This window comes from Callithrix jacchus, chromosome 4, assembly GCF_049354715.1.
Source record: "Callithrix jacchus isolate 240 chromosome 4, calJac240_pri, whole genome shotgun sequence".
NCBI classification, from domain to species: Eukaryota; Metazoa; Chordata; class Mammalia; order Primates; family Cebidae; genus Callithrix; species Callithrix jacchus.
The window spans coordinates 136,234,852-136,247,057 of record NC_133505.1 but is presented as its reverse complement, the minus strand read 5'-3'; the positions used below and the strand labels follow the sequence as shown (position 1 = coordinate 136,247,057).

Below are 12,206 nucleotides of genomic sequence, written 5' to 3'. Positions count from 1 at the left end.
GAGTTAAAGGAGACAGAGGTAAGGTGGTCCATTTTACACTATGAGAGAGAAAACAAAAGGATAAGGTGTCTGTATATTTTACATGCAATATGAAAAATGAATCTGGCAGGCATCTGTAAATTAACTTTAGCTATTGTGGTAAGGCAGAATTAAGGAATATGAACCATATAGATAAGTTGAGTTGCTGCACCAGAAATTTAAAAATAAATATTTTTAAGAGAGGGATGACTTTCTCATTTACATGTTAATTAAACAATCAGGAATGAAAACTCTACAAGAAAATTACTGGCTATTTAGTGACCATTGGAGCCGGATATGGGGACCCAGGTGGAATATAGAGATGTAAACAGGATGACTCAGGCCATGGAGGGAGGAAGTACCCCTTGAATTAAGGGATGAAGGAGGCAAACAATGAACAATGGAGATCTAAGGAAAGAGATTCACAAACATGTCTAGACTTTATGCTTGTTGGCCCCTGTCCTAATTCCCACCCGTCACCACCCCAAGGTTGCTACTGGGGGGAGATTATAGTGATTGTTTATTCATGCATGCAACCAGCATTAATAAAGTTTGTAATCAAGGCAGGAAGAATCATCCTTAAAGGAATAAAACTGGCTTATTAGCATATTAAAGCGAAGTGCTCAGTTACACAGCATTTATTTGCAGCAATAGGCAGGCAGTTAAGTTCCTTGACTTTTCCTAACAAACCAGTTGGAATTAAGCTGCTGGATAGATTTGCCTAGAGTTTAGTGACCCTCTCCCTTATGTGCTATTAAAATCCTACTATTATTATTATTTTTGAGACAGAGTCTTGCTCTGTCACCCAGGCTGGAGTGCAGTGGCACGATCTCGGCTCACTGCAACCTCCGCCTCCTGGGTTTGAGCGATTCTCCTGCCTTAGCATCCCAAGTAGCGGAATTACAGGCGCCCGCCACCACGCCCGGCTAATGTTTTGTATTTTTAGTAAAGACGGGGTTTCACTATGTTGGCCAGGCTGGTCTTGAACTCCTGACTTCATGATCCACCAGCCTTGGCCTCCTAAAGTGCTGGGATTAGAACCGTGAGCTATCGCACCTAAAACCCTATTATTTTAAACAATTTTGGGAAAGGCTAGTTTAAATGTGAATGATCACACGCTATTAAAGAATTTTATTGTAGTTTTAAAATTATTTTCAGTGTGTACAGTAAGTAAAACCAATCTGGCAAACAAAGAATTGGAAAAAATTGGAAGTCCTTCTTGGGAGAAGCAATCTGAAAATTAGAATAGCAAAACAGTTGTTCAGCTATTGTTCTCGCTCAAATTGTACTCTTAAAAAAAATTATTGTTGTATTAGTCCATTCTCGTGCTGCTAATAAAGACATACCCAAGACGGTAATTTATAAAGCAAAGAGGTTTAATTGACTCACAGTTCAGCATGGCTGGGGAAGCCTCAGGAAACTTATAATCGTGATGGAAAGGGAAGCAAATAACGTCCTTCTTTACATGAAAAGCCCTTCATGAAACCACCAGATCTCGTGGTGACAACTCACTACCATGAAAATAGCACAAAGGTAAATGCCCCATGATTTAATGACCCCCCAGTGGGTCCCTCCCAGGACACATGAGCTTATGTGTACTACAGTTCAAGATGAGATTTGGTGGGGGCATAGCCAAACAGTATCAATGGTATATGAAGGAAAGGCATCAAAGCTGAAAAATTTAATTAATCAGTTGTGGTTTTCGCTATAAGTAGTAATAAAACAAATTTAATATTGGTTTTTTAGGTTTTTATTATAAGTTTCTTTAATTCAATTTTAGAAGTAGATGAGATGTGAATTATAACAAAAATACAGTTTACATGAAGTTACACACACACATTTATTCAATTTATTATTCATAAATAATATCTGAGAGAGAAATGTTTGAGGTAATTCTAAGCTATTCAGAATTGCTAATAAATGAGTTTTTACCACATTATGGAATTTTTAATACAGATAAATTATGGGTCCATTTATAAATAAAGATTAGAAATTGCTTTCTACAGTACAGTATAACAGCAAACTCAAATCATTATATTTTGAATCAAAAATATAATGGAAATTCTAATACTACCTCATTGGTTGAAGATATTTGCTGTTTAACAGTTGACTAAGTCTGTATTTATCATGTATGAATATAAATGATTATGAATATAAATGATAAAAATTATATGAAGTTCCTTCCCAATTAATAGTCTGTAATCAAGATTTAACATGTTGTTTTGTAAAAACAAAGTTTCAGGTTTAAGTGAGTCTTATGGCTGGGTGTGTTGGCTCATGCCTTTAATCTCAGTGCTTTGGGAGGTTGAGGTGGGAGGATCACTTGAGGCTAGCAGTTTCAGACCAACCTGGCAACACAGTGAGACTACATCTCCGGGGGGAAAAAAAAAGTTAACTGGGCAAGATAGTATACACCTGTACTAGTAGCTACTCAGGAGACTGAGGTGGGAGGATCACTTGAGCCCAGCAGTTTGGGATTAGAGTGAGCTATGGTCACACTGGTGCACTCCAACTTTGGCAGCAGAGTAAAACCTTGTCTCTAAAATACATATTTGAAAAATAAGTCTTCATTTAATGTAAATGGAAAAAAATGTACCGTGTTGCTATTTGTACTTCACCACACTTTTCTGTGGAGCATGAAACTGTTTATTTTACAAGCATATTATAATCAGTAGCACTCCAGAGTAAAGAGTTTCAAAATATATATCCCTTTGGTTTTATTAAAAAAAACTTAAGGAGTTAACAAATTCTCCAGCTTATTGCTGTGTTATTTTAGAAATTATACTACTTCCTTTTGTACTAAAATGAACCATGTGTTCTTTTGAATTTGCAGTGGCAGATCTGGCCAATACACTATGAACCAGGAAAGTACCACCACCAAAGTTATAGAGAAGCCTCCATTTGATCGATCAAGTTCCCAGGATTCTTTGGATGAATTGTCTATGGAAGACTATTGGATAGAACTAGAAAACATCAAGAGATCTAGTGAAAACAGACAAGAAGCTCAAGAGGTGGTTGTCGTCAAAGAGCCTGATGGTAATAACTAACAAATAAAGCTTTTGTCGTTTGTATATGTATTTATAGGAAATGAATGCATAGAGAAGAAGAGAATAAGAAAAATTAAAGAGCCGGGCGTGGTGGCTCACACCTGTAATCCCAGCACTTTGGGAGGCTGAGGCGGGTGGATCATGAGGTCAAGAGATCGAGACCATCCTGTTCAACAAGGTGAAACCCCGCCCCTACTAAAAATACAAAAAATTAGCTGGGCATGGTGGCGCTTGCCTGTAATCCCAGCTACTCAGGAGGCCGAGGCAGGAGAATTGCCTGAACCCAGGAGGTGGAGGTTGCGGTGAGCCGAGATCACGCCATTGTAGTCCAGCCTGGGTAACAAGAACGAAACTCCGTCTCAAAAAAAAAAAAAAAAGAAAGAAAAAGAAAAATTAAAGATAGGACCACTGAAAACAGATACTGCCTTTCAACTTGAAAATTACTTGTTTGAGGCAGATTTATGGATGCAACTACCAGATACAATGGGCATGAGTAAGTTAGCTTAGTCATAGACATGGCTGTAATGTTGATGGCTAAGCTCACTGTATCATAGAGTTTTAGAGTTAGACTTCATCTTTGAAACCATCTAACCTCCCTTTAAATTTCTTCTGTAATGTGGTAGCCACACTGTCATTTGGTCTCTAGTGAGTGCAGATGGCGATAGAAAGAGCACTACTTGGCAGTGATACTGTTTTTTCAGTGGTCAGTCAGCTTGAGTTCTTTTGATCTTTGTTTTATTGATTTACCATCTACAGTCCTCTAACTTTGACTCTCTTGCTGTAGTTATGCCTTTGGGAGAACAAAACAAGGCTCTTCAATTTTTACATGATAGCCTTTCATATATTCGAGGACACTTATTTTGTTCCTAGCCAGGACCTTTATGTAAAGAAAATTCATATAAACCAATCCTTGTGGGTGGTTTTCAAAGACCTGTTGTGGGCCTGGCTATTTTGTCATTCAAAGTATGGTTCTCCAGAGTGGATGCAATGGCCCGGGTTTAGCCAACTAGTCTAAAAATGTAGACTTGGACAGTAGTTGGTGGCATTAGCATTTTTAGCTTCCATATTTACTTCTTTCTCATATTTGGTGCATAATTTCTGTAGAGTCACTTTCCCGCCATATTTCTCATTCTCTGCTATGTTACTTGATATTCTGGGAGAAACATGTAAAACTTTACTTAAAATTTTTTTTGTACTGTTTCTTTTAATTTCTGAAATTCAAGCAGTTACCAAGTTTTTCATGTCCATTTCTCTTGTTTGTTGTATTAGCTTTCTTTCTATGCCTTGTACCATCTATAAATTTATAAGTATGTTTGTATAAGTTGATATATAAATGCCAAAATGTGAGGGCCCCAATCAGTGCCTTGTGATCCACTAATAGAGACGTCATTCTCAACAAAATGACTTCTTAACTAAATGACTTAGGATCAAATTAAGTAGCAAAATCTATATAAATAAGATTTTTCTCCTTTGTTACAACATTGCTTGAAAAATCTACCAACACTAATTTAAAAAGAACTTGGAGATTTTTCTTAATTTGATTTCTTAGATCTAAAAGAACACTACAGTTAACTCATTCTTTAGTTTCTCATTTATTTTTCTCTGATTGTTTCCCAAATATGTTACCGGTAAAGTCAAGCTTATTTATGGTAATTACTAGTTCATACGTTTGAGGATACGAATCTTGTTCTTAGCCAGGACTTTCTAGAAAGAAAATTTACATAAACCAATCCTTGTGGGTGGTTTCTTTTTTCTTTTTTCTCACCGTTTCTTTCTCCATGTTTCAAGGTAGAAGTATCACACCAGTCTGCTGAATAAGGAGAAAATATGTTTGAGAAAGCAGCTTTTAAGCCTGATACATAGAAGTATGTCCTTATCTGTTTGATAATTCTCAGACGTTAAATTAGTTTCATTGATTCTTATTTACTGTGTGATCATCAGGAAGACTGGGAATGTTTTTTACATGCCCACACCTTTTCTTAGACTTTAAATTGTTTAAGTTTTACCTCTACTTTTTAATGGAAAAAGTGACTCAATATAGTAATCTTGTTTATTTTCCTTGTTGTATAACAATATCAGTGTTTTTTCTGCAGTTTGGTTTTATACACCAATACTGAGTACTACCTTAACGGCATAAATAATAATGGCTGACTGACTTTTTTTTTTTTTTTTTGAGATAGAGTCTTGCTCTATTGCTTAGGCTGGAATGCAGTGGTACAATCTCAGTTCACTGCAACCTCCACCTCCTGGGCTCAAGCGATTCTCTTGCTTTAGCCTCCCTAGTAGCTGTGATTATAGACCTGTAGCACCACGCCCAGCTAATTTTTGTATTTTTAGTAGAAACGGGGTTTCACCATGTTGGCCAAGCTGGTCTCGAACTCCTGACCTCAAATGATCCACCCACCTTGGCCTCCCAAAGTGCTGGGATTACAGGCCTGAGCTATTATGCCCAGTCTTGCCGACTTACTTTTTATGCTAGTAAACTGTTTTAGTTGTCTGGTGTGCACAGTGCTTCACACTGGCTTATGTCCCTTGAATCCAAAGTTATTAATACTTGATTTCTGCCCTCAAGAAGTTTATATAGTATAGAAAGACAGATAGGCAGGACTAGGGGATATACCATGAGATATAGTCTATCTTAGGGCTTTTCAAAGCTCCTCCCATGTAACATTCTCACCTGTAGTTTCGGCGTAGCTGGAAGAGGTGTGCTTTAGTATTCAGATTAGAAAACAGAGTGAACTTGAGGCTAAGTGACTTGTCCAAAGAGACTTGGCTATCAAGGTGCAGAAATGGGGTACGACTCAGGTCTTTTGTGCCCAATTCATTGCTCTTTTATTTTCCACTATAAACATGATAACTGGAAATAATCTATTCTAATTATCTCTGCTTTTAAATAACTTTTGTTAGATCTTACACAATATTTACAGGCATGTGAACATTTACTTCCTGCTTTCAGTGTTTTGAATTGATTGTTATTTAATTAGCTTTCTATATAAGCTTTTTATGCTGAATATATTGTGTTCTAAAAAAATTGTAAAATAACAATCTGATGTGCTGACTTGGAAGATTAGAAAAATTAATTTGAAATTGATCAGTTGCCAATGTTCTGATACTGCTGTTAACTTCTTTGCGGCACTCGCTGTCAGCTACAGTGAACAGAGAAAACAAGGCTTTCCATAAATTAGTGTTGGTCTCTGAGGTAGTAGTGAATTTAAGCCAAGAAACTGGACTTAATGTACAGCCCCAGCATTGACTTCTTTCTGTAACTTGATGGAAGTAAGTTATCTTTTCATTCCTTGCTCATCTCTGGAAGGGGAACAGTATCATCCTCTGGGTTAATCTTCAGGGAAGTTATAGAGGTTAATTACATGTGAAGTCATTCAAAAATTTTAATTGAGTATATATGAAATCGATCTAAAATTTGATATCGTTGTGGCTGGAGTGTATGGCAGTTGTCCAAGTTTTAGATAATGATTCTTAGCCCTGTGGTTCGGTCACAAGAGAAGAGTTTTAGTAAGAATTTTTAACAGCTTAAAAAATGTAAAGGTTCTTATATTTTGTGATTTAAATACCACTTTTCTCTACTGTCTTAGAGGGAGAATTGGAAGAAGAGTGGCTTAAAGAGGCCGGTTTGTCCAATCTCTTCGGAGAGTCTGCTGGAGACCCACAGGAAAGCATGGTATTTTTATCAACACTGACCCGGACCCAGGCAGCGGCAGTTCAGAAACGAGTAGAGATGGTCTCCCAGACCTTGAGGAAGAGAAACAAACAACACCAGATTCCTGACGTCAGAGACATATTTGCTCAGCAGAGAGAATCAAAAGAAAGAGTAGGTTTTCTTTGTTGATGTTAAGGCAAAGGAATAATTGCTTACACTCAATTGGATCAATCTGGTTTAATTCAAAGTATTAAAAGCGTGTGATTATCTATTCTATGCCAGGCACCAAAGCTCTATGCTTACAGGGAACAAGAGAGACTTGCTTCCTGCCTTTCTGGAAATTATACTCATGGGGCAGAAAACCAAACTAGTTAAAATTCAGCATGATAATCCATGCATTAGGGGAAGAGGGTGTCCTCGGAGCATTAGAAGCGACCCTAACTCCACTAGGGGTGACAGAGACAGCTTACCAGACAATGTGACTACCAATTGTTATTTAGAAAAAGTAGGAGCAGGATATTCTTCCCTATCTATTAATGCTTGTAGGAATATTTAATTTTTCCCTAGACTCATTTGGGGATGGATGACGTAGAGTGTGAGGGAGCTAATTGCAGCTGAATTACACAGTAGGAACCTTGAGACATGAAGTAACTTCTCCTTTGTGGTGTTAAAAGAAAGATCTTAGACAAATTTAGTTTAATAGAGTTTAATTGAGCAAAGAATAATTTGCAAATCAGGCAGCCCCCCAGCCCCCTGTCACAGCAGATTCAGAGACTCCAGTGCTACCGTGAGGTCAAAGAAGATTTATGGACGGGAAAAGGAAAGTGATCTACAGAAAACGGAAGTGAGGTACAGAAACAGCTGGATTTGTTACAGCTTTGTGTTTGCCTTATTTGAATATGGTTTGAACAGTTGGCCACCTTTGATTGCCCAAAAGTTGGTGATTGACACAAGAATAGGTTACAGTCTATTTAGACATCCAATTAGGTTAGAGTTCACTAAAGACAAAGAAATCCTTTAGGATGAACATAAGATATGTAAGGAGGCAGCTTTAGGTTAAACTTTAAGATGTCTGGCCTTAGCACAAGTGACAGCACACAAAAGTTGAGTAAATATTTGTCGAGATGATTAACTTATTAATGAAAGCTGTGGGATCTGGTAGAGACTGCGGGACTGATGAATGAAGAGAGGTATCAGGGAAGGCATGATGAAAGTTTGAGAGATTAGGTGGGGTGGCTCACAGCTGTTACCCCAGCACTTTGGGAGGCTGAGGCTGGAGAGTTTGAGATCAGCCTGGGCAACATAGTGAAACCCAGTCTCTATAAAAAGCACAAGAATTAGCTGGGTGTGGTGGCATGTGCCTGTAGACCCAGCTGTTTGTGGGGGTGCTGAGGCCAGAGAATTGCTTGAGCCCATAAGGTTGAGGCTCCAGTGAGCTGTGTTTGTGCCACAGCACTCCAGGCTAGGTGACAAAGCGAGACCCCATCTCAAACAACAACAACAACAACAACAACAACAACAACAACAACAACAACAACAACAAACAGTACAAGAACTGTGTGGTTTACATCAGTGCTACTCAAATAAGCCAGATGGCGGATTACCTATTACTCATCTGTAAGGGCATAAGGAGCTTGCACAGAATATAAATGATCCTTCTCTCTTTCATGGAAAAAGTCTTGCCAGAAATAAAGAAGAAAATCAGCTGATCTAGATGATGTTCTTGAGGTCAAAGTTGATTTACATTCTGGCCTGAGTAGCTCTGGCCTAGAAGACCCAGTGAGGTGGTTGGACTGGGAATGAACATGGAATGGGACTCTTGAACAATGATTGTGATAATAATAATACCAGTTGCTGCCACCATTGCCGAACACTTACTGTGCTAACCACCTTATGTGCTTTCTCTTAATCCTTGCAGCTGTCCTATGAGTGAGTTATTAGCATTTCCATTTTATGACTGAGGCTCATAGATTTTATATTTTATATTTGGAGATGCAGTCTTTCTCTGTCACCCAGGCTGGAATGCAGTGACACAATCTCAACTCATTGCAACCTCAGCCTCCCAGGTTCCAGCGATTCTCCTGCCTCACTCAGCATCCCGAGTAGCTGGGACTCCAGGCTCATGCCACCATGCCTGGCTAATTTTTTGTACTTTTAGTAGAGATGTGATCTTACCATGTTGACCAGGCTGGTCTCAAACTCCTGACCTCAGGTGATCTGCCTGCCTCAGCCTCCCAAATCGCTGGGATTACAGGTGTGAGCCACCGCACCTGGCCAGATTTTAAGTAACTTGCTCAGTGTCCTATAGATAGTAAACCCAAATTTGTTTGACTTTGAAGTACATGCTTTTAATCATTCTCTATCCTGGTATATTTGCATTTTGTAAATGATTCTGACATTAAGCATCCTAAATCTGAGATTCTATTTACACTATACATAAAAGATAAGAAAAATTTTATGATTATTTATTTAGAAAGAGGAGTAGATGGGTTTGTATTTTAAGGAATCTTCCTGTCATGTAGATACTTTTTTTTTTTGCCTTTTATAGACATTTTATTCTGCAAGAAATCCCTTCTAGCTGCAGATTCCTACTCTATTTGTATGACCAATTTCCGATCAAGTCCAGTCCCTTTTACAGGAGTTTTGAGATCCTTAAATTGCTCTAGGCACTTGCTTAAGTTAAGCAGTTGCTTACCACCCGTTGTTATTTGGGATATCCATATTCGTGTTAAAGGACTGGACTAGGTTTTCAGCTGAAGAAAAATGATTGGTAAGGAAATTTGGTATTATGACATTTTCCTCCCAATTAGAGAACCCTCACTAAGGGAGTTAAGATTAAGTGAAAAGAGGGAGGAAACAGAGAGCTGAGGCTAAGCAAAATATAAATTGTGGGATTTCTGCCAGTCTCCAAGAGGATGTTGCTACTCGGTGCTAGAAACAACATTTTCCAACAAGTTTCTGGCAGTGTCTGAACCACATGGTTTCAGTCCAAGGTAATTGGTGGATTGTATCATCTGATGGAGTCATTAAGAGAGAACTTGCAAAAGGAAATTAAAATAATGTTAACTTGCTTCCACTGCATGCCTTTAATTGAAACACTGCCACCCATCAGAAAAGTGCTTTATCTCCCCCATCCCTCACGCAAACTTGGGCCAGCCATCTTCACTTGCAGTTCTGTTTTTGAGTGAGTATATATTCAGCTCTTCCATGTTAAATGCTTCCTCATGAAGGCCTTGCTGACACTAGGAAATATAATACAGAAATGAACACCATCTGTACTGCCATCTTCAATTGCTAAGGAAAATAATTCCGACCACATGCTCCAAAATACGTGTTCTTTTGTGAGATTGGAGTCGCTCACTGTGTTCATTGTGCCATGGAGGGCCAGCCTCTGCAGGCTTGTGGGAGGAGGGACGGAGGATGGGCCTGCTCTGTCCTTCAGGGGATTAAAGTGATGCTGGACACTCACATACCACTTCTGTGACTTGGTAATCACTGTAACAGTCCTGGGTCTTCCCTGTCTCTAAGTGGTGCATTAATGGCCTAGATGTCCTGAGCCGAGTGCTTTTCTAGGCTCTTTTTAGACTTCAGGTGTACCAAGTACCAGCTCAGCCAGGGAGACCCCACCCAGGTGGCCTGAAGGCAGTAAGAGGCAGACAGCCAGATAGAACACCAAAGTGGGTCTATCCAGGGGGCCAACAGCCTACTGAGCTGAGAGTCTCAGGGGCTGACAGCATTCCAGACTGGAGTCCCTGAGCAGATTCTGATCCACGTATTTATTCTCTCTGAACAGGTGACTATTATTAACAAACAGGTGTTCGGTGCTTTCCCATAACTCAAAAATATACCCAGGAGGCAGCTATTACCTGCTCACCACTGATTACAGAAAAACTAAAGTATTCTCCACCAGGGAGTCGGGGTCAGAGTAAACTTATATTTCTCAACACCAGGAGGATCAAGTCCTTCTTGGTCAACAGCTTGAGGTGAAATGTGTGGTGAGACTATAATGGCCACTTTCTGTCTGTTGAGATAAAATCCAGTAGAATTATCAATATTATTTTATTTTATTTATTTTTTGAGACAGAGTCTTGCTTGGTCGCCAGGCATCAGGCTGGAATGCAGTGGCACAATCTTGGCTCACTGCAACCACCCCCTCCCGGGTTCAAGCAATTCTCCTGCCTCAGCCTCCCTAGTAGCTGGGACTACAGGTGCACGCCACCATGCCCAGCTAATTTTTGTATTTTTAGTAGAGACGGGGTTTCGCCATGTTGGCCAAGATGGTCTCGATCTCTTGACCTCATGATCTGCCCGCCTCGGCCTCCCAAAGTGCTGGATTACAGGCGTGAGCCACTGCGCCCGGCTATCAATATTATTTTAAAAATAATTCGAATAGACCTCTTTCTGTGGTTGATCCACACCCTCCTTCTTGATCTCTGAATTTCTTCTGAAGCCTTACCTAGAAAGGAGGAAGTACTGTCTGGCTACTTTAACTGCTGAGTGGAGTCAGCTGTGGTTTACTATGTCCATAAGCCTTTGGAAGGCTCCATTCCATGGGGGTCACTGCCCTGACCCCTTGAAAACAGGAGTTCCTTCAGATGTTTTAGCTCTTATTGCTGGTTTGGTAATTTAGTTATTTATCTCACATTTATTTCTTGCTTTTTTTTTTACTTGAAGACTTTCTATTTTTTTTTAGCATATTCACAGTCATGCAACTATCACCACCATCAGTTTTAGCATATTTTTATTATCTCTAAAAGAAAGCCTGTGTCCATTAGCAGTCATTCTCCATATTTCCCTCCCTACTCTTAGGTGACCACCAGTCTGCTTTGTGTTTCTATGGTTTGCATATTATGGTCATTTGCTACCAATGAAATCATATAATATGTGGCTCTTCATGACTGGTTTCTTTCACTTAATGCAGTATTTTCAAGGTTTATTTATGTTGCAGCATGTATCAATACTTCATTTCTTTTTATAGCCAAATAACATTCCATTGTACAGATAGACCAACTTTTGCGTATCCATTCATCAACTAATAGATACCACTAATTTTTTAACATGTTTGTCTTTTCTCCTCCACAAAATAGTGGCATTCTTGGTGACAGGAACACACGCATGACTTTTTTCATGTTTCCCACTGGGTCTACTATGGTCTCTTACAAGTTGTACGTAATCAAATATTTTTTGGATGATTGCTTGTTGACTATTGCCTTAGTACCTTTTTTCCACCGTGATTGTTAGAATTCTGAGTACATCTCTTGTACTCTAAAGATTAGTAACAGAATTATGTACAATACCATTTTCTCTAGTTTTGAGTTGGAGATGACTAAATGGCCTGTTTTCTATGTTTAGGCTCCAGATGGCACTGAATTGCAGTCACTTAGAACAAATGAAAACAAATACCAAGGAAGAGATGGTATGTTGAACCTGTTCTCTTGCTTTTTTCCCCTCTTTAATTAGTGTAACAAACAGTTACAGTCTTA

The 12,206-nt window shown here is 39.1% G+C and overlaps 1 protein-coding gene across 9 annotated transcripts in view; it reads left to right on the top strand.

Moving 5' to 3' along the window:
• Nucleotides 1-12,206, top strand: part of ARHGAP18 (Rho GTPase activating protein 18) — a 195,517-nt gene that overhangs the window by 126,558 nt on the left and 56,753 nt on the right. For all 9 annotated transcript variants that reach the window (XR_013534912.1, XR_013534915.1, XR_013534914.1 and 6 more), the window contains exons 2-4: nt 2,852-3,054; nt 6,659-6,894; nt 12,076-12,139. Coding sequence is in view for 4 of the 9 variants with exons in the window: in XM_078370783.1 (XP_078226909.1) it covers nt 2,852-3,054; nt 6,659-6,894; nt 12,076-12,139 (503 nt within the window). In the remaining 5 variants the exon portion in view is untranslated. The remainder of the gene's footprint in view (nt 1-2,851; nt 3,055-6,658; nt 6,895-12,075; nt 12,140-12,206) is intronic.